We start from the raw sequence: 22,847 nt of genomic DNA on the forward strand, positions 1-22,847 counted from the left end.
TCATATTAATTATTTAGTATTATTTGATCAAATTAAAAAAAATAATAACATATGCAACATTGTGCGTCTCTTACTGGTCGATATGATATGCCATATACGTCTTTTTGTTGATCCATTGATATTTTTTTTAAAAAGAGATTAAATTAGATTAAATTAAATTAAAAAATAGATAATAGATAATAATAAATGTAAAGATAACAATTTTATTTAAAGGGTGTTTCAGTAATTTGGCGAGTTAGGGTTCGAAATTAGACATTCCCAGGGGAATTTACATTTTCTCCATTATCTTTTTTTTTTCACGGGTTACGCTAGCTGAAAGTTTTGGATAATTTAACCATCTCTCGAGTCTCGACATTTGTAAATTTCCACCAGTGCATATCTTCAATTTATCCGGAAATTGACCGTGGATTTGTTTCAATCAGGTTTGATTTTCCGATGCGATTTTTCATCGAAGCAACAATCTATTTGTTTGATGATTTTACATGGCCAGGTTTTCGTGAAAGATTACTTTTTTCCCCTTTAATCATGTCTTTTCCAGATGAAATTCCAGGTAAGAGCACTATGCAAATCATCTTCGTTGGATAATTAATAAGCTGCTCTATGCGGGGAATCTCTCTTTTTTTTGTGTGTGAATACATTTTACATTTTATTTCTTTTTATCAGCCCTGCAGAATTAGTGTGACGTAGAAGCCCCATGAGGTTCTTTTGATCCTTGCTAATTTTTCCGGTTGAGTTATACTGTTTCAAGTCCTCTGTCTTGCGTAGGGGTTTTAGATTCAAGATTCTTTCTTTATCATCTTTTTTGTTACAGCTTTACGATAAATACTATTTTCTGGTATGGATTATGGATATATATATAGCTACATGACTGATTGGTGATATACACATCTGATTTTGACGGAAACCATTTATCTGGAATTAACTGCCAGACTTTGTTTAGAGCACTATGGGTGAGACTGGGAAACGATATAGCCAGCATCGTGATGATTTGGACAACAAGAACCCGAAGAGGAGGACTGATAGAGGACGAGACAAAGATGAAAATGGCAATGATGAACTAATAGTGTACAGGATTCTGTGTCCTGATGGTGTGATTGGGAGTGTAATTGGGAAGGGTGGAAAAGTTATAAATTCTATCCGGCAGGACTCGAGAGCCAAAGTCAAGGTGGTGGATCCATTTCCAGGCTCTAAAGATAGAGTTATTTTAACGTATTGTCATGTTAGAGATAAGGAAGACGTGGAGGTTGACGAGGAATTCAATAATAATAAACCTCTCAGTCCTGCGCAAGATGCGCTCCTGAAAGTGCATGCTGCAATTGCAAATGCTGTTGCCACGGTCGGGGAATCTGATGGAAAAAATAAAGACAAAAGTAAGGAGGGATGCCAGCTTCTTGTACCTGCTAGTCAGTCTTCTAATATTATTGGCAAATCTGGTGCAATCATCAAGAAATTAAGAAACAAAACGAGGACTAACATTAAGGTCATTGCAAAGGATCTCAGTGATCCATCTCACTCTTGCGCCTTGGAATTTGACAATTTTGTTCAGGTTAATTTTCTGTTTACTTGATAAGCATATATTCTACATGTCAATCGACATGATTCTGACTCTATATAGATGTTATCTTATTACTGTTTTTTCATTAAGATATTAAATGTTTGTGCATGCCCTAGATATCTGGAGACTCAGAGGCTGTGAAGAAAGCACTTTTTGCCATTTCAGCGATTATGCACAAGTTTGCGCCCAAGGAAACAATTCCTCTCGACACTTCCATTCCTGAAGTTCCTCCAAGCATCATCATCCCAGCAGATGTTCCCATATATCCTGCCACAGGACATTATTCAAATGTAGATTCTGTTGCCCCTACTAGATCTATCTCTTCGATTTTAGGTCATGCAAACACACTAGATATTCCAGGTTATACAGATACCGGAACATCATGGCCTGTCTATCAATCTACTATACCTGTGGTTTCTGGCTATGGAGGGTCTTCACAAGCTGAGGAGTTGATAGTAAAAGTGGTATGCCCAGGTCATGTGATTGGGCGTGTCATTGGAAAAGGAGGAATTTCCATTAGAAATATAAGGCAGGATAGCGGTGCTCGTGTTGATGTGGAGGACCCCAAGCCCAAGCATAATGAGTGTGTCATCACTGTGATCTCCATGGAGGTATTTTAATGTATATTTGTTTTATGTCATATCTGGATTCACTTTTTTGGACTTCTGTTTTGTTCATTTATCATATGTTGTACTCAGATAATACTGCAATTTTTAAGTTTTCGTATTTGCTAGCATTATGTTTGACCACAATTTACCATGTCACACAATTTATGTTGATGTTACAGGCATGACACAGGGGCATGACTATTCTGAAACAATTATTATATAGGACATGAGATTGAATGCTAGTTGTGTCTTGCTGCATCTCATTTTAATTAAAGATTCTCCAGCTGACGAGAACTTTTTTCTCAACTTTGGAATGGCTTTTAAATTTTTTAATGGTTTAAGCAGTAGACGTAGAACCATTTTTTATGTTCATGATTGACATATGTTCTTGCGTCAGGATCCATCTTAACAGTTTCATGTATCATTTTGTTGTGCCATGCCACTGCTCATTACTTGATGCAAACATCTGCATATCAATTGATTAGTTTGTCTTACAACATTTCCGATGTGTGGTACTTATTTTATAGGCATTAGATGACTTGAAATCCTCGGCAGTGGAAGCTGTGCTATTGTTGCAAGCAAAGATAAACGATGAAGATGATGAAGCCGTAACTATGCGGCTTCTTATTCCTTCAAAAGTTATAGGCTGTATAATTGGGAAAAGTGGCTCTATTATCAATGAAATCCGAAAGAGAACTAAAGCAGATATTAGAATTTCCAAAGGCGAAAAGCCCAAATGTGCTGATGATAATGATGAACTTGTTGAGGTCTGTATGACTTTATTTGTTGATTATTTCAAAACCTCTTGCATCCTTTTTTATTAATGTAAATTGGATGTTACAAGTGTAGATTTTTGGACAAGTTGGTCGCGTGAGAGATGCCCTTGTTCAGATTGTTTTGAGGCTCCGAGATGATGTATTAAAGGATAGGGAAGGTGGCCAAAACTCTTTTATTGGTGGCGAAGCATTATACTCTGGTGGTGCATCTCTACCAGCTCAATCTGGCTTGCCCAGTGTGTCTTCTGCTGCTTCGTTTGGTTATGAGAAAAGGCCAGAAAGCGGGAGTGGACTGGGCATGCTGTCCTCCAGTGCTTATGGATATAACTCTTTATCGGTATGCTTGCACTTTACATATTTGAAAAGTCATATTTTCATGCACGTGATTGCTTATAAATGAGAATAAAAAACTAAAAAGGCAGAGTATTGTTCTCATCACTGCTTGGGCCAGGTCCTAGTTTATATTTTTCCACCAACATCAGTATTTGGGGAAAGTACATCTATATTAATTTGAATTCAATTATTGGAATGAACGAGAAGATTTCTCCTTTCAAGGAGATCATTTATGATAATATATTCGTGATACTTTTTATATATTTCTATTTGTGGTCTCAAATGTTGAATGCTATCTTTATGTAATTGTTCTTTTATGTTTCAAATTTTCTCCGTTTTAACTTTGTTGGTCTTCACCGCAGAATTTGCATTTCCTTGGCTTCTAACCTAGTGTTCTCTTTTCATAAAGATGGGAGATAGCGGCCATGGACAGTTGCTTTCACGCTCATCATCACTATATTCAAGGTTAATATCTTGTCCATGGTCAGTTTATGACTTTTACTTAAAGCCTAAAGTCCTCAAACGTACATCTTTGTTTGCAATATTTGATCAGGTTCCCTCCACCATCTACTCTGGATATGGTTATCCCTGCACATGCGATTGGTAAAGTCATTGGAAAAGGTGGCACGAATATTGAGAATATCCGGCAGGTGAGTTATTCTTCATTGACTGTAGAAAAAAGTGAAGCTGAAAATCACTGTGTTATTTGGTTGAAGACTAGAAAGGAAAATGAAGGAGGTTTTTCCCGCTTCAAGCCTAATCTGAGAAACCAACCTTCTGTTTCTTTTCACCTTACCTTCTGTTTCTTTTTCACCTTACCTTCTGTTTCTATAGTTTTATTCCAATAATTTTCTGCCTTCACCATGCACACATTTCGATTAGGCAAGCAGTGAGTCTCTAATACCAAGGGGACAAGTCTGTTTTCAGGCCAACGGCTTGTTGAATTTGACAATCAGTAATTGTCATCCTAAGATATGTGGTGCTTTTTATCATTAATTTGGGTGCTTGTGAGTTGTTGTATCATTGGTCGTTATCTGAGTTTAATGGTTATTGGTTATACTTGTTTTTTTTGGATTCTTCCCGTTCTTGTATATGACAACTTTTTTTGGGGAGGGACATAGATAAGCCCTTAACTTGCTTGAAGCATATCCTTTTACATATTAATTGTCTACTAGTCCACATGTCTGCTTGGCTTAGCAAGGACTATGGGCATGGGGTAGGAAATGATGATGATGTTGCATAATTCACATATGATGCTTCATGTGGCTATCATATTTCTTTTTCAACTTATATTTCCATATGCATTCATTCTCTTCCAGATATCTGGAGCTACTATAGAGATTTCTGATCCAAAATCTTCCAATGGTGATCGTGTGGCTTTAATATCGGGGACCCCTGAGCAGAAGCGTGATGCTGAAAACTTGATTCAAGCATTCATATTGGCCACTTAACTTATGAGGATTCTTCATTCCCAATTCTCTCTAGTTCCTCTAGGTTTCCAGCACTGATGTTACCACATATATAAAGTTTCTGGTGAACTTCGGTCTCTTCTATAGGAAATCTCATGAATCTTGAGGTTAAATCGAGTATTCTGTTTCAAGTGGTACAAGCTGCTGTTTTGCAGCATGTAAAATCTATTTATCTGCAGAGTTTCATAAGTTAGGAGAAAACTTTCTCCCCTTCAGTAGTAGTATTTATCAGATTTTGTTGACTGCAAATCTTGTTTCCAGCATTGCTTTCCTCGTGATCTGATGTTAAGTGGATTTCTAAAATCTTATATGCATCCTTGAAATTTCTGTTCCTTCCGCTGCTGTTCTATCGTATTGGTGAGTCATGAATCTAGATCTCTATTTCATGTTCCTTTTCCTAGGGTTCATGAATTGTATGCAGGTGCTCTGGGCAGTATTTCTTCCGGTTTACAAAAACTTGATATGTCTCTAGTACGTCTCAGGCGTACTGCAATTTTTCCAAATACCAATCTGGTCAATAGCTTGCGTAGAGTTTCTTATTGACATTTACTAATTATTCTGACTTGGTTTCTTTATTTTATTCATTCCATACCCTTCATGATAACCTTTCTGCCAAAGCCTTTTAAATTTTTTTCACATTGTATTCTGCATCCCACGAATTCAAGAGCGTGAACTGTTGGTTGTTTACAAATTGATTTCCCATGCTCATTATTTGTTTTCAAATAGCAGTACTTAATGACGAACCTTAGGTATGAGGATAGATGCGACTATTTTTCGGTGTCCATAACCACAGCTATTTTCTGATGACCAGCCTGCTATATTCACACCTAATTTATTTTGCTTTGAAAATTAAAATGGTTGTTGGTGTCAGTTCATTCACTCATTATTTGGATTGGAGCAATACCTATTGTACTTTCTTCAAATTCTACTAATTCACCCGCCATTACTTCATCAAGACCATGAATACGAGCAATACCATCGCCCACTTGAAGTACGGTACCGGTATTTACAATCTTGACTTCTCTATTATATTGTTCAATACGTGATAGTAGTGTGGTACATAAAGGCATTACCTTTTTCCAAATGGATTGACTTCAATAATTTTGGTACGATAATGTAATGATCTTTTTCTAGATTGACTTTTAGTTGTTCACAATTTTGCCTCCCAAGAATCGTACTGTGGTATTCTTTCATCAATTTGTGCATGGTCCATCACCACTAACAATATCAAATCAATTCTGCTTTAACTCGAAGGAAAGAGAAAATCCCTTCTGAAGTAGTTTTACGATGTAATGATAAAAAATTTCTGTTTTAAACATTGAAGAATGTGATAATATCTGTTGGTGTTTTTAGCCTTGACAATATCTACCGTCATCAACTCCAATTATCACAGGTTTCAAATACATTTTAGTTTTTATGCGTTTCAAGGTCAATTCTCCAATTTCTGTACAATGTATTGAAATGTTATGCTTAGCCTGCATCCCTGCACGCTTATTTTTCATGTGCAGTTATCGTCTGATTGCTTTGGTCTGGATAACAATCCTGTCATATTTTTTCTGTATCAAGATAAATCTTGTACTTTTGAACCTTTCTACCTTCTCTGTCTTCTTTTAGTTGGCAACCGTCCAGATATCTTCTGTTAGATTTCCTTTGTCTACATTCCTCATCTCCTTTCTCCTTTTCATTATCGGTTTATTTATCTATGAAATTTTTTTTGGTTGGGTGATTGTGGGATGGGGTTTATGGTTTCGGTAAAGACGCCAATCCCCCTTTCTCCCTTTTAGCATGGATCCAATCATTAGTGATATTTCCTTTAAGACTATTGATAATGCCACTCGAGATGTCAAATCTCCCTTCTTTGTCTCTCTATCTGTTGATGACGATGGTCAGTAATACCATTTTTTTTTTGCTTTGCTCTATCAACTCTGCTGATGTAGCTTTCTTTTGTTTCCCCCTCACAGTAAAGTTACATTAGCAATTATTTTTCTACCTCCATTCTTTTACATGTACACGCACTCAAAATATGATAAACTAATTGTTTCTTCAACTGGATGGCCATTTCCTTCATACATGTTGGTTTTCATCCTTGAGTTGAATGTTTTTTAGTGTTGAGAGGCTGAGGGAACTTTATTATTTTTAGTCCATTCCAGCTTTCGGATCCATATCCTGTAGAGGTGTGGTGGATGGTGTTTCTTCATCGGGTGAGTGGTGGTAGTTTCCTCGCCACAAATAGATAGCTCCTTCAATGGATGCTTAGGAATTCTCGAGTCGTTCTGATGTGGGGGTGAGTTTATTTTCTTAGAGAAGGCAACTGTATATCTTCGGCTCTCTGTTTTTAATTCTTTGCTGATTCATTACCTTAAATTTATTGTATAATGTTACATAATTTTGAATGAGAGATTGTAGCATTATTTTGACTGGTGTATAGTTACTAGTAACATCTTTCTTCTTCTTTTTTTAGTGTCGCGTGATAGTGTTGTGAACTTATATACTACCATGTATATGACCCGGGAAAGAGCAGGGCTGTAACTATGTTTTTAGTGCTGAACTATTTATTTAAAAAAAAACAAATTCGCAATCAAGCATAGAACATTTTGAAGTACTTACTTTTATTTGCGAAATACCTAATTTCAATTTTAAAATACTTGATTTGGTAAATGAGATACTCAGAATGGGTATTAAAATACTGGATATTCGAATATGCAACGTAAGTTCATCAAGTGCTCGCATTTCTATTCAAGATATATTTGGATGACATGTTCATTTCACTTAATTACTTTTTTATTGTTAAGAAAAACAAATTCGCAACTGAGCATTGAAATTTTTCAAGTTCTTAGTTTTACTTGCAAAATACCTAATTTCAGTTTTAAAATACTTTATTTGGTAAATGGGATACTCGTAATGAGTATTAAAATACTGGATATTCGAATATGCTACGTAAGTTCACCAACTGCTTGCATTTCCATCTTAGATGCATTTGGATAACATGTTCAAGGACTTTTTAACAACCACAAGGCTTTGAAAGAGAAAAAAGGCTTGGAGCGAAGATTTGAAGATTTTCGGACAATGTTCTTCGAGATAATAGCCCGTGATCGGAACGAGTAGCATAATTCATGGATTTACAATTTACATATAAATATGAAGTCGGATACATGTCGATAGTCATAGTCCAGTAGGTCGAAAGCTAGGGGATTTAATAAAACAACATGCAATTCACCCTTGATAGGAAATCTCGTCGAAAGCATAGATCATTGTCGAACGAATTAAGAAGATTAGCGAGGGGTAGGTGAACCGAGATTCTCAACAAATTCATTTCTCATTGAACTTTAATCAATCATTCTAGCTTTATTTATTTCATCATTTAATCCTTGAACCATTTCATTGAGTTTTTATTTAATAATCGTAGTAGTAAACAATCATCTGAAGTATCACTGCTAAAAATTGAATAACTGAGAATAATAATTGAGAAATACAGTCCTTAGAGGAACGATACTCGTACTCTTGTACACTATATTATTACTTGACATCGTGCACTTGCGATTATTGCGAGCTTGAATATTATTAATTTTTACTAAGAATTTTACAATGAAAGTTTTGCTCGATCACTAAGCATGAAACATTTTGAAGTATTTACTTTTACTTGCGAAATACCTAATTTTAATTTAAAATACTTGATTTGGTAAATGAGATACTCATAATATGTGATAGAATACTGGATATTCGAATATGCAACGTAAATTCAGTCATGTTTGGTTTTTCCAACTAAGATTCATTAGAATACTTATTCATGTCATTTATAGAAATGAACACAGTTCATTACTGATCGTGAAGTAAGAGTAAGTTGTTTGTAAATCAAAATAAGCACTTACTTTTAATAAAAATATAGTAGCATACTTGTCCCGAGTAAAAGTAAGTTCTTTCTTTTTATACCGAAATAAATTGTTATTTTTATTTCATAGAGAGTGATGAACAATGTATTTGTTAAAATTTCAATTGCATTGAAATTGCATCATAATGCATATTAAAAATATTCAGTATTTTATTACCTATTCTGAGTATCTCATTTATGAAATCAATTATTTTGAAACTGAAATTAGGTACTTATCAAATAAACTAAGTACTTTAAAAGTTTCATGCTTAGTTGAGAATTTGAATATTTTTTTTTTACAAAATAGATATCACATGAGAAGAATATGTCGTCCAAATGCATCTTCCAAGGAAAGATCAAAACTTGGTGGAACTTACGTTGCATATTCGAATATCCAGTATTTTAATACCCATTCTGAGTATCTCATTTACCAAATCAAGTATTTTAAATTATGTGTTTCGCAAGTAAAACTAAGTACTTGAAAATGTTCAATGCTTAGTTACGAATTTGTTTTTTTTAACAATAAAAAAAATAATTAAATGAAATGAACATATCATCCAAATGCATCTTGGATGAAAATATGAGCATTTGGTGAACTTACGTTGTATATTCTAATATACAGTATTTTAATACTCATTCTGAGTATTTTATTTACCAAATCAAGTATTTTAAAATTGAAATTAGGTATTTCGCAAGTAAAACTAAGTACTTCAAAAAGTTCAATATTTAGTTGTGAATTTGTTTTTCTTTTAAAAATAAAAAAAATATAAATGAAATGTACATGTCATCCAACTGCATCTTGAATGGAAATGCGAGCACTTAGTAAACTTACATTGCCTACTAGAATATCCAGTATTTTATTAACTTTTATGAGTATCTCAATTATTAAATCAAGTATTTTAAAACTGAAATTAGGTATTTCGCAAGTAAAACTATGTAATTGAAAATGTTCAATGCTTAGTTGCGAATTTGTTTTTTTAAAAATAAAAAAATAATTAAATGAAATGAACAAGTCATCCAAATGGATCTTGGATGGAAATACGAGCACTTGGTGAACTTGCGTTGCATATTCGAATATCCAGTATTTTAATACTCATTCTGAGTATCTCATTTACCAAATCAAGTATTTTAAAACTGAAATTAGGTATTTCACAAGTAAAACTAAGTACTTGAAAAAGTTCAATGCTTAGTTGTGAATTTGTTTTTTTTTTAAATAAAAAAAATTAAATGAAATGAACAAGTCACAACATATATATATATATATATATATATATATATATATATATTTGACATAAAATATAAAATTGGAACAATTATATTAATATCAATATTTTCTACACTTATTTGTGTGATCAAATATCATATATTAGTACCCGATTTGAAATAGTTTATATTAAAATGTCATATATTAGTACCACATTTAATATGTTTTGTACCAATTTTTATCCGAAAAAAATGTTTCATTAATATCAAATTTTTTTTATACATATTTGAGTACTCAAAAATCATATACTAGCAGTTTTTCAATATTTTATATCGAATTTTCATTTGAAAAAAAGACGTATCATTAATATCAAAAGTTGTCATACATGTTTGAGTATTAAAAAATCATATAAGTGTCAGATCTTAAATATTTAGTTCTGATATATTATATATTTGTTCTAAATTTTTAATGTTGTACCGAATTTGATCCGAAAAAGACACAGTGACCCAAAAAACTAAAGAATTTTTTGTACATAAATTTAACTATTAAGATAAAAATTTACTGATCATTTGATTTGATTTGATTAATGTATGTAAAATTCAACGTGGGAGACTTAAAAATAATATTAAGTTGGTGTGCTATCCTAATTTAGCATGCTAGCCTGGTTCCCCAAAGGTAGGTACTTTCGTATTGGGAAGTGCCACCGTATGGTGTCACCTGAATTTATTGCTACCTATATTCACCAAAGTGAATCCAGATTTTTTTTCCACAGAGGAAAATTGGAAAACCCAGATTGTTGCCAGTGCTGTTTGGGCGTTTAATCGCGCCGAGTTATCGTCTTGAGATTTTGTACGATTGCCTTCTTATTGATAGAGGAAAAGAGAAGACAGGGGTTTATTGACTCTTGGCGGATTCTTAGATGGCGTTCAGGAAAACTCTACGTTATGTATTGGCCGGAGTTCAGGGGGAAAGACATGTTAGGAGCTTTAGCGCACTCCAAGAAGGCAGCGGCGCTTCTGCACAATCCTCTCAACATCTCATCAACTTGGAAGGCCAGTACAGTGCCCACAAGTAAATTCAACACTTGAACCTTTCTCGTTGTCTATGGTGAACGTTCCTAAGTCTGTGTTTTTTGTGTCTTTTGGTTGCATCCTGTTGTTGTCTTGTCTTCTGGGTTTTGTTGGATGTGTGTGGTTAATATTTTTGTCTACTCGATGGGTTGAAGAAAGATTTCGATGCCCCGAAGATGAAATGTACGACGTCAACCTTTTGTTCTTTGGATTAATGGGACACTAGAGAGATTCAGTGACTGGTTGAGTTTCCGTTACCTGCTTCTTCTTCTCAAAGTGGCTTCTTTTCTGGAACTTTGGGGTTATTCTTGCTTATTAACTCATTATATTTATATCCCACGAGAGTGTGGATAGGTGTTCAGGAGCAAAGAGTGTGTTACGAATGAACATTACATTATTTGTCCAATTCATTGGAGTATCAAGATTGCTTATTTCCTTAAATTATATGCGTTGCTCTTCAATTAATGTGTGCTGGAAGGTTCTAACGGAGGCTGCCTTCTATTGCGGTGTTCATTGTCATTTGTGTTGCTATGAATGCTTTCTCTCGGTTGATTCTCAAACACAAGATGTTTATCTCATTTATTTATTTATCCAAGTTGAATATGTCGAAACTGAAAAAAAAAAATTCTTGACCACAACGGGGAAGGCTTTATGCTTGCTTTATGAGATCATCACATTCTGGTTATCAGGAAAAGGAAGTTCGTTGACTCTTTTCCTTTGTTGCAGTTATCACCCTATTCCCGTTGTCTTTTCGCAAGCTAAAGGATCATATATTTGGGACCCTGAAGGCAAGAAATATGTTGACTTCCTCTCGGCTTATTCTGCTGTTAACCAGGTATGAGACAGGAAAATATTGGGTGTTTGATTCTTAGTTGTTATTCAAAGCTTAAGTTTATCTTTTGGTAATGCAACATGCTATAATACTCAGTTCCTTGTTATTGAAGTACAGACCAAAATGATCTAATTTTCTGTGATTAATTTTTTTTCTTAATTCATGTAGTTATAGCTGAAATGCTTTTTGCAATTCCCACAACCTCATTTTGCTAACAGAATTCACCTTTTAGCCATGGGCCTTCAAAATACATGACTTGAAGGTAAATTCATTGACTGAAGACTTTTGCTGCAGGGTCATTGCCATCCCAAGATCTTGAAAACATTGGTAGAACAGGCTGAAAGGCTTACGCTCAGTTCAAGAGCCTTTTATAATGACCAATTTCCAGTATTTTCCGAACGTATGACCAGCATGTTTGGATATGATATGGTGCTGCCGATGAACACAGGTGCTGAAGGTGTCGAAACAGCATTGAAGTTGGCCAGGAAATGGGGTTATCTCAAGAAAAAAATTCCAAGAGAGGAGGTAAGGAACTTTTGATATTGCTTATACTTGAACAGGACATATGTTTCCAGGGTTGATTGAATAACCCACGATTTTCTTTGTTTACTAATCTGCTATTAGTTTCTAGAAACTAATATTTTATTTTTATCCTTTCGTCATGGTAGGCCATCATTGTTTCATGTTGTGGCTGCTTTCATGGGCGCACATTAGCTGTTATTTCTATGAGCTGTGATAACGAAGCAACTCGTGGGTTTTGGCCTTTGTTGCCAGGCCATATCAAAGTTGATTTTGGTGATGAAGTTGCACTTGAGAATATATTTAAAGGTCTGCCTACTTTTTAGCATGTGCAATGATCTCTGGCAAAAGACTCAAATATCGGAAGCTATTACTCGTTAGAGATTTTCGTTTGCATTTATTCTATCTACTAGGACCACTAGAGTTTCAATTTTTTCGTATGTAAGCTATGTGAACTCATAATTTCTTATGGTTTTCAGAGAAAGGAGATCGCGTAGCAGGTTTTCTCTTTGAACCTATCCAAGGGGAGGCAGGGGTATGTATCTCCCAGAATTGACTGACTCCTTTGGATGGATAATATATGAGAGTACAAGTTATATAGTTTTCATAGTATAATTTGTGATAAGTGATTCTTAATGAAGGTTAACAATGTTCATGGTCTTCTATTGCATAAATACCATATGAAATGTAGAATGAGAGACACAAAACCTAATTTTCAAAATCCTGCTAGTGATGTTTACAAACACTTAGAGGTGTGGTTGGGAGATCCCTGTGAATATGGTTATATTTGATTTTCTTTTTCCTTTTAGAATCTCTTTCCGTTTAATTGATAATGAGGTTTTGATGAGATTCTTCTTTTTTCCCTAGGTTATAATTCCTCCTGATGGTTACCTACAAGCTGTTAGAGATCTTTGCTCAAAATATAATGTTCTAATGATTGCTGATGAAATACAAAGTGGCTTAGCTCGTTCTGGGAGAATGCTGGCATGTGATTGGGAGAATGTCCATCCGGATGTTGTCGTAAGGGCTTTAATTTGATCCTTAGATTTTATGTACATTTTATGTACAGTAAACACACAAAAAATTCATATTTACCATATATTCATTTAGTTAGAAACCCTGATTCTTTAGGAAAAAAATGCCATTACCCTTGCTCTCTCTCAGAAAAAAATTATTAAAGTGGAGACCTTTTCAAATTCCGCAAGCATTGACAAAAATTTTGGGTAGTTAGTCCTACCTTGCATATATGTTTAAAGCAACAGATCACCAGGACACCATTAATTGATACCGCAACTTCTCACAAGAAGCATTATTTGTGAACTTTCTTTAGAAACATGGATGTTGAGTATTATGTTTTGCGTATAAGACTAGTTTGAGTTTAATAAAATTATTTGAGAAAACTAAGGAAATGCTTTGAATAATTGTCTCTTGATTGGAAAAGTTCAGTTTCCAGTGGGTGTAGATTCCCAGATAAAAATGCATTATGGGAATTTTTTTTTAGTTCTGAATGGGTACATTTTCGAACTATCATGGTCATCCATATTATCAGGGTTTACATTTTTGTCGTCATTGAAGTTTAATTATTCACATTCAGAATACCAGGCTGCATCGCATTCTCAATAACTTGATATACACGATACACTTCCATGCTTCGAAATGATACCTTTGATTGTTGCCTTGTTAAGATACTAGGAAAAGCCTTGGGCGGTGGAATGTTTCCTGTCAGTCTAGTTCTTGCAGACAAAGATGTTATGCTCTGCATTCAGCCTGGAGAGCATGGAAGGTTTGTAACTCTCGCACATAATATTTGATTTATCTTATTTCTCCTTAACATAATGTTAGATTAAACCATGCCAAATTCTGGAGCATGCTACTCCATAAGGTTCAAATACATAGGAGACAATTGTTTCCATAACCAAGGAAATCAAAATTGTTGTGCATTTCACCATACCCTTACTGGTAACACGAGGGATTTTTTAGAATCGTTTATTCCAATTGTTTTGACAAGGTGTTGCGTAGACTATCAACATTCTGGTCTTTATATACTAATTATGCATATTGAAAATCTAAATTGGTAACTTGCTATTGAGGTAATGAGCAGCACCTTTGGAGGGAATCCATTGGCCAGTGCAGTTGCAATTGCATCGCTGGATGTGCTAAAAGACGAGAAACTTGCTGAAAGGTATCAAATGTTTGCCTTGATCTTTGAAATGACTTTGCACGAAGCGTTGGTATGCTGAAGAAAACAATGATATTATTAATTTTTAAATATTTTTTGGGTCTTGCATATGCTACACGGCTTTTTGCATTGGATAACGACTTAGACACTTAGGTGGAATGTAGACTATTGTTTAATTTTTTTTATACACTAATATTATTCTCACATGGTCCTTGAAGCAGTCAAATGTTTCAATTTCTATTAGGTCTGCCCAACTGGGACAGGAGCTTAGGGAACAACTTGTGAAGGTTCAACAGCAATTTCCCGATCTTATAAAAGAAGTACGAGGAAAAGGCCTGTTCAATGCCGTGGAGCTTAACAATGCTGCCATGTCCCCAGTAAATGCCTATGACATATGCCTTAAGCTCAAAGAGAGAGGAATTCTTGCAAAACCCACCCATGATTCTATTATACGATTGACACCTCCTTTGACCATAAGGTATGGAACTGTTTCTCCACACAATGTGCATAATAGATTATCATATGTCTTTTCTAATTGAGGATTTAACTTTTTCTTTCATTCTTTTTTTCTTTTATTAATTTTCGTACCAGTTTGGTAGAACACTTAGGAGCATAATGTAGCGAGCAAATTACCATCTTGTCCATTGTCGTTTTTAGATGTCCTATATCTGTTTTCAATACATTACTGTTATGAATCCATATCCAAATATGAGAAATTTGATCCATTGGGCCAGGAACATCAAATTCAGAGGGCCCAGACATGATTGACGATGAGAAGCCCAAGATAGTAAAAATGTATGCCAGGAGAACTAAAGGAAAAACACATGAAGAGGGAGATAGATAAAATAGCAGTTAGTTTGTATGAGAGAGTATTCAGTTACATTTTTGTTGAGTGAATACTAGCATCTTGCTAAGGAAAAGGATAATTGTACAAAGCAATTATACTCGGGTTCCTTATTTTCATTGAATGCAATATTCCATTATCGTGATTGATCTTTCTTCTATATTTGAATTGCATATTATCGAGTGAGACATAACATTGGTCTGACCTGCCGGATTCGAGGGACGATCGACGACGATGGCCAACACACGAAACGATGCGAAGTTTGAAACAATGGAACGATCGGTGAAATGGGTCGCAGGAGAGTATGCTACAGTTGCAGGGCATGCTAGATAAACTCGATCAAACTCTCGGAGGCTTCAGTGACCTGACGCTCTTGATGGAGCAGTTGATCAAGGCACAGGGAGGGGTGACAGTTACCAACAATCAATACGAAGAGGCGCTAGAAGAAAGGCCTGACAGACAAGGAAAGGAGGAGAGTGCGGCGACCACCGATGGAGGAGGTCGAGAAATAGTCACAGAAGAGATGAGAAGGGCATTAAGGAGGATTGAGCTACCTGTTTTTGAAGTAGAAGATCCGATGGGCTGGCTGGGGAAGGTGGAACAATATTTTGACATTCACGACACCTCGTTCGGATGTAGGCTCAAATTGGCTTACATTTGTATGCAGGGATCCACTATCCATTGGTTCTGCTGGATGAAGGTGTGGAGTCCCAACATGAACTGGGATAGGCTTGCTGAAGAATTAATTAAGAGGTGCGGCGGGCACGATGCTAACCCATTTGAGCTTATGGCATCGCTGAAACAGGGTTGACAACCGATCGACACCTATATCAAACACTTTAAGGTGTTGGTCGCGCGGATTGGTGACGTTCAAGAAGATCAATGTCTGGGATATTTTATGAGTGGGTCGCGGGAGGAGATTCATCTGCGAATGATTGTTCATTATCCTAGAACGGTGGATCGCGTGATGATGTTTGCGAGGGGATTGAAAGTGGAGTTGTTTGGGAAGGTGATGGTTCATGGCAGAAGTCGATCTGGGCTTGGCCTGGGTCCTGAATAGAGAGGGCCCATGAATACGGGCTCGGCTAATCAGGCCCACTTCCTTGATAAGGATCGCCACTATGGTAACCCACAATCGCGTGTTATCGCAAAAACGATGAGTCCAAAAGAGGGGTACCAGCATAGGCCTCTCACTCCGACAGCTTACGGGGGGTTGCGATCAAATCTTGGTGGGAACAGTGGCGGAATAACTAGAGTTCCGGCACAGAAGAATCGTGAGGGAGAAGGGGTCGCGCTTTAAATGTGGAGAGCCATATCACCCACTGCATCGATGCGTGAATAAGAGTTTAAGGGTGACCATTTTGGCCGATGAAGATGGGGAAGAAGGCGAGCTAGAACAGGGGGTAGCTGATGAGGAAATTGGCTGTCAAGAGAGTGAGGTTGAAGCGTGGCAGGAAGCCCCTATTACTGAGTAAAATACATTGGAGTTACCATTGTATTCTGTCAGCGGAATTAATCGAAAATAGACGTTGAAAATGAAAGCGAAGATGGCAGGACGAGAAGTGATGGCAATGGTTGACAGTGGTGTGAGCCACAACTTCATCTCGAGAAGCTTGATCGCTGATTTGGGAATTAACGTGGATGAAGATATGCGATTTGGCGTGTGTCTGAGCAATGCTGAATTGGGCCAATATGGAGATGAGATTTAGTTGGAAAGGGCAGACAATGGTTCTACGGGGGGGATCCGACGCTCAGTAGATCCATGGTATCTCTCAAATCAATTACTAAAGTACGAGAAGTGGAATTTTGTGGGGATGTATTAGTAAAGTGGAATGACAGTTGGATGAGCAAACTGTAGGTAGAACAAGGAAATTTAAAAGGGGAAATTGACAGTCTCCTCACTAAATATGGAGGAGTATTTCGAAAGCTTACCAAATTGTCCCCTCGTCGATTACTAGATCATGTTATTAACATCAACGAAGGATGTGGGCCGGTGTCGTTGCGGCCATATCGCTACGCCTACCACCAAAAGGATGAGATAGAACGTATGGAGCGAGACATGTTCAAATCGGGTGTCATACAACTTAGTGACTGCACGTACTCCAGCCCCATTATGTTGGTTAAAAAAATGGCAAGTTGGCGATTCTGTATTGATTACAGGACCCTAAACGAAATTACAATCTCCGACGAGTATCCCATTCCGGTGGTTGAAGAATTGTTCGATGAATTGCATGGTGCTAAATACTTTTCGAAGTTGGATCTCAGGTCGGGGTATCATCAGATTCAGGTTCAACCTAATGACATTCCTAAAACAGTGTTTCGAACGCACGAAGGGCGTTATGAATTTGTGGTAATGCCTCTTGGCTTAAAAAAAGCCCCAAGAACCTTCCAAGCCACGATGAACGAGGTATTTCGGCTTTATCTGAGGAAATTTGTTCTCGTATTCTTTGATGATATATTGATTTATAATAAAGGATGGGGGGAACACTTGATGCATGTGATAACGATGTTGGATGTGTTGTTGCATAACAGGCTGGTTTTGAATAAAAAGAAATGTCAATTTGGGCTGAGTCAAGTTGGCTATTTGGGACATATTATCACTGGCCAGGGAGTGATGGTGGATCCGAACATGATAGAAAACGTTAGTTTTTGGCTGAGGCCGAAAAATACAAAGGCCTTGAGGGGATTTCTTGGATTGACTGGTTACTATAAGAAGTTCATTCGAGACCATAGGAAGATTGCAAGACCTCTAACAGACCAGGTGAAAAAAACAATTTTTGTTGAAATGACATGGCAGAAGAGGCATTTGTTAAGCTTAAGAAGGCTCTTAGTACTAGTCCAGTTATGAGAATGCCTAATTTTGGTCAGGAATTTGTGGTGGAATGTGATGCATCAAGAGTGGGCCTAGGGGCGGTGTTAGTCCAAGAGGGCAGACCCATCGTCTACTACAGCAAGGCGTTGGCCGATAGAGCATTAACAAAGTCAACCTATGAAAAAGAGTTAATGGCTTTGGTGTTCGCTATTCAACATTGGCGCCATTATCTTTCGGGGCGAAAGTTAACGGTGATCACGAACCATTAACCATTAAGAAGCCTCCTGCGGCAACGAATCACCACTCCAGACCAACAATATTGGTTGGCCAAACTACTCGGTTATGATTTTGAAATCAAGCATAAGGTAGGGTCGGATAATGGGGCAGCAGATGCTCAGTCACGAAGAGAGGACAGAGGCGACTTTGGCTGTTTTAACAAAAGCATAATGGGTTGAGATAAATGAAATTAAAAAGCAGTTTTGGAAGATCAAGAGCTGAGGAAAATTAATGATAAGCTTCGTGAGGAGGATGGGGGCAACACACATTATACCTAGTCGATATTTGTTTATTGCACAAAGGCAGATTGGTAGTTCTGCGATCTTCGCAGTGGGTCTCCAAGTTGTTAAATGAGTTTCATAACACACCAGTTGGGGATCATTCCGGAGCATTAAGAACGTATAAAAGGGTGGCGAGTAATTTCTATTAGAGAGGAATGAAGAAAGATGTAAGTAAGTTTGTGGCCCTGTGTATAATTTGTCAGCAACAAAAGTATGAAGCCACCAAGCTTGCGGGTTTGCCCCAGCCGTTGGCTCTCCCGGAGGTGATTTGGGAGGATTTAGCCATGGATTTTATCACCGGACTTCCAAATCAAAAAGGGATGATGTTATATTAGTTGTGATTGACAGGTTGTCCAAGTATGGACACTTCCTTCTGTTGAAACATCCCTACAAAGCAAGTACATTGGCTGAGGTGTTTATAAAAAATGTGGTGAAATTACATGGGGTTCCAAAGAAGATTATGAGTGACAAGAATGCTATATTTACGAGTCTTTTTTTGTCTGAACTTTTTAGGCTCCAAGGGACGCAACTTAAAATGAGTACATCGTATCACCCGGAAACCGATGGACAGAGTGAGGCTTTGAATAAGTGCGTTGAGACTTATTTATGTTGCTTCTGTTCGGAGCAACCGAATAATTGGGCTCAGTGGCTCTACTTTCTAACAAACATCGGCGGGGATGAGTTCGTTTGAAGTGGTATACGGACGCAAACCACCGAGCATGATTCAATTTCTTCCTGGAGAGACAGTGGTAACAGCTGTATCGCAGGCATTATGGGATAGGGACGAGCTTTTAAGGCAGCTAAAATATAATCTTGAAAGGGCTTAACAACTCTTGACGAAGCATGCTAACAAAAATCGGAGGGTGGTTCATTTTCAGGAAGGGAGTATGGTATATTTGAAGTTGCGACCACATCGGCAGAACTCAGTTTGCACCAGAGTTGTTCGGAAATTATCTGGCAGGTTCTACGGGCTTTTTAAGATAGAATAGAAGGTGGGGATAGTTGCCTACAGGTTACGGTTACCCGAGGGGTCTAGGGTATATCCTGTTTCATGTTTGAAACGTGCAGTGGGTAAAACCGATGCTGAGATCAAATTAGCTGGTGAATTGGACACCGATTTATTCATGACTTTTGAACCTGATATGATTTTAGCAGGGCGGATTAAACACTTAACCGGGCAGCCATGTCAGCAGCACCTAGTACAATGAAAGGATGGTCTGATGAGGAAACTACATGGGAGAACCTGGAAGGCTTCCAAAGACAATTTCCTGATTGTCGCCTTGAGGACAAGAGGATTTTTTAGGAGGCCGGTACTGTTATGAATCCAGATCCAGATATGAGAAACTTTGATCCATTGGGCCCAGGAACATCAAATTCAAAGGGCCCAGTCATGATTGACCATGAGAAGCCCAAGATAGTAAAAATATATGCTAGGAGAACTAAAAAGAAAAACACCTGAAAAGGGGGGAGTGATAAAATAGCAGTTAGTTTGTATGAGAGAATATTCAATTACATTCTCGCTTGGTGAGTACTAACATCTTGCTAGGGACATGGAGAATTGTACAGAGCAATTATACTTTGGGTTCCTTATTTTCGGTGAATGCAATATTCCATTATCATGATTGATCTTTCTTCTATATTTGAATTGCATATTATCGAGTGAGACATAACAGTTACAGCTAATAAATTACACGAGCACAAATGCATCTAGATGTGGCATGAGGGCCAATTGTACAGGTTTGAGTAATCTAGGATGCTCACGATGTCAAGTATATATCCTAGTTTACTTTGTGTATATTAGGATACTTTGTGTATATTCCAGAGTACGCTGAATGATCCTCGCTTTCTTGTCAACATGCCACTATTGATCTGAGTTTCAAGTGGAGTAAAAAACCGAAAATCTCGCAATATCAGTAACTTGGTAACTAATCGTCTGCGTAATTTCTTGATGCAGTCGGGATGAGCTCCAAGAAGCTTCCAACGCGCTGCAAAATGTTTTGGAACTTGATCTGCCGAAGATGCAGAAAGCGAAGCCAGATAAAAAGAATCTCTCCCATTCAGCTTCCCGCGTCTGCGACCGATGTGGGCGTAACTTGTACAGTTCTTCATAGTCGTAATAGTCCTTGATCACACACTCTTACTTTCATTTGTCTTTTAAAAAAAAAAAAACTTTTGATTTACATTCCGTTAGTTACACCATACCATCTAAAGCAGTCTATAAAACTTTTGAGTCAGTGTCAGCGAAGAGTTTGAATTTGTCTGCATTGATAGTTGGTGTAGTTATAAATTCCAAGTGGGAAATCATAATGTGTGACAAATAAGTTAATATAATTCTGCCAAGATATTTAAATTTGATGTAAGGTGCAGACCTGTACACGCGTATAAGAAAACATATAATACAAGTTCTTGGGAGGCAGAGTGGAGACACAATAATGGCCGAGAATTTTTGGTAGTTATCAAACTTTACGCAGTTTTAAACATATGACAGCGTCTTTCCTTTTGTGAATCTTTATTGCTTTGTCTCACAGACAACTGGGACCTGCTTCAGAGCTACTATTTAAGACCCTTAGCTGGATTTCATCATTATATATCCTGTAACCAAAAACTTGGTCTAACCGGAGCTTTCAATTGTGTTAACACGTCGTCCATATATTATATGTGATGAAATATATAAAAATTATTATATATTGAATATGTGAGTGTCATCTCAGTGATGAGCACGTTTGATAGACATCATAACAAAAATGTATATATGCGTAGTGTTTGTGTGATGTGACTAAATGTGGATTTGGCCATTTGGCCAATGATTATGATTATATAAAGAATTTAATTAGTTTGCGATTAGTTGGGTTGATGAGATTGAATATGATAAATAATATTGTGTTTATTAAAACATGGAGTAGGATGTTGAATAGAATTTAACAAATAATAATATGTGTGGTTTGATTGAATAAATTTGAGATAAAATGATAAATTATTATTGTTTTCATAATTAATTATTAATATAAATAAAATAGAGATATGAAAGATAATGTTATAATTTGTAATAGAATGATTCGATTGATGTGAAATAAATATGAATACACATATTTGTAATCAATCAAACTTAGTGATTGAGATTGAAACACAACCTTATTCGTAAGCGAAAAATGGAAGATATATAAGCACAAGTTGATTGATATGTGGGGTTGGGAATGGACTTCATCGTCTTTATGTAAGTAATTGTTTCTGAATTAGATTATATGATTGATTTAGGCATTTTCTTATGGACCAACCTAGATGAAATTCTAAATTATAGAATATTTTGAGGTGGACATGTGCTTTTTATTATTTATTTCAATTATTCCATAAAATAAATCGATCGAATAAAATGAGTCCAAATTAGGTATGAAAAGAATATTTAACTTTGAACTTATTTTAGTTTCTTTTTAATAGTTATTCTTCGCTTTAATTTGTGTCATCAAATACGAAAAATTCAAATTATTGCATATAAATTTGAGTATGTCTCTTGTGAGACGGTCTCACGAATCTTTATCTGTGAGACGGGTCAACCCTACCGATATTCACAATAAAAAGTAATACTCATAGCATTAAAAAGTAATATTTTTTTATGGATGACCAAAATAAGATATCTGTCTCACAAAATACGTGTATTCAATCAAATGTTTAATGACTTCATAATGTATTTCAACTTTTTCCATCATCATTAGTAACCGAAATTCGAAAGTTCAAAGGAACTGAAATATAAATTCATCTAAATTAAACTCACCCAAAAAAGTTAAATTATTTTTTAAAAATTTCAAGATCTGAAATCGATTAATCCAAATATCTACTTCTCGAAACTAATTATAATTCTTTCAAACGACATTATTAGAATCATAATGTTTCGGAGATCGAGCTTTAGTTCCAATGATCTTACTTGATTTCTCTTTGTAATAGTTCGGGTTCGAGTCCTTCTACACTTAATAAAGATATAAAAAATCATAATTTCTATAATTAAGCACACGTGCTAATAAAATGATAATAAATCCCAAGATACTTAATCGGGTTAATGATAATAATATGTATGTGTATATTATCTATATTATATTATTAAATCTGAGATATTTAGAGTAACTAAATTTTGGTGTTGTGGTCTGTTTTAATAATAAATTTTTAATAAAATATTAAAATTTTAATTCGAATAACATGTATAAAATTTTTGTTTCTTGCTTGTCAAGT

General features: G+C 36.1%; 2 protein-coding genes across 9 annotated transcripts; both read left to right on the top strand.

Annotated features, from left to right (window-relative positions):
• Positions 1-231: 231 nt before the first annotated feature.
• Positions 232-12,034, top strand: LOC142534399 (KH domain-containing protein At4g18375-like). Of its 8 annotated transcripts, none has more exons than XR_012817059.1 (9): positions 273-550; positions 941-1,546; positions 1,672-2,166; positions 2,691-2,930; positions 3,013-3,276; positions 3,682-3,737; positions 3,826-3,922; positions 11,610-11,718; positions 12,010-12,034. XR_012817059.1 is itself a non-coding variant. In XM_075641302.1 (9 exons), exons 3-9 carry the CDS (start codon positions 947-949, stop codon positions 4,721-4,723), a joined length of 1,884 nt encoding a protein of 627 aa, XP_075497417.1. In that variant the 5' UTR covers positions 276-422; positions 664-727; positions 930-946; the 3' UTR covers positions 4,724-6,052. The 8 variants fall into 8 exon arrangements, 6 of the variants coding, with proteins under 6 accessions (XP_075497407.1, XP_075497394.1, XP_075497401.1 ...); XM_075641302.1 differs by lacking the exons at positions 11,610-11,718; positions 12,010-12,034 and adding exons at positions 664-727; positions 4,592-6,052 and having other exon boundaries at positions 276-422; positions 930-1,546; XM_075641292.1 differs by lacking the exons at positions 11,610-11,718; positions 12,010-12,034 and adding an exon at positions 4,592-6,052 and having other exon boundaries at positions 232-422.
• Positions 10,455-20,890, top strand: LOC142534443 (ornithine aminotransferase, mitochondrial-like). Its single transcript, XM_075641321.1, has 10 exons — positions 10,455-10,884; positions 11,610-11,718; positions 12,010-12,240; positions 12,384-12,543; positions 12,714-12,769; positions 13,102-13,254; positions 13,920-14,017; positions 14,336-14,416; positions 14,658-14,891; positions 20,581-20,890. Exons 1-10 carry the CDS (start codon positions 10,733-10,735, stop codon positions 20,735-20,737), a joined length of 1,431 nt encoding a protein of 476 aa, XP_075497436.1. The 5' UTR covers positions 10,455-10,732; the 3' UTR covers positions 20,738-20,890.
• Positions 20,891-22,847: the final 1,957 nt, after the last annotated feature.

Source organism: Primulina tabacum, chromosome 2 (genome assembly GCF_025594145.1).
Source record: "Primulina tabacum isolate GXHZ01 chromosome 2, ASM2559414v2, whole genome shotgun sequence".
NCBI classification, from domain to species: Eukaryota; Viridiplantae; Streptophyta; class Magnoliopsida; order Lamiales; family Gesneriaceae; genus Primulina; species Primulina tabacum.

Excerpts from the sequence above, each read along its gene's own strand:
- LOC142534399 (XM_075641271.1), top strand. Across the intron at positions 3,277-3,681 it reads ATGGATATAACTCTTTATCG|ATGGGAGATAGCGGCCATGG; the intron begins GTATGCTTGCAC and ends CTTTTCATAAAG. Across the intron at positions 3,738-3,825 it reads TCATCATCACTATATTCAAG|GTTCCCTCCACCATCTACTC; the intron begins GTTAATATCTTG and ends ATATTTGATCAG.
- LOC142534443 (XM_075641321.1), top strand. The coding sequence starts at position 10,733 with ATGGCGTTCAGGAAAACTCTACGTTATGTATTGGCCGGAGTTCAGGGG. Across the intron at positions 14,018-14,335 it reads CAGCCTGGAGAGCATGGAAG|CACCTTTGGAGGGAATCCAT; the intron begins GTTTGTAACTCT and ends GGTAATGAGCAG. Across the intron at positions 14,417-14,657 it reads GACGAGAAACTTGCTGAAAG|GTCTGCCCAACTGGGACAGG; the intron begins GTATCAAATGTT and ends AATTTCTATTAG.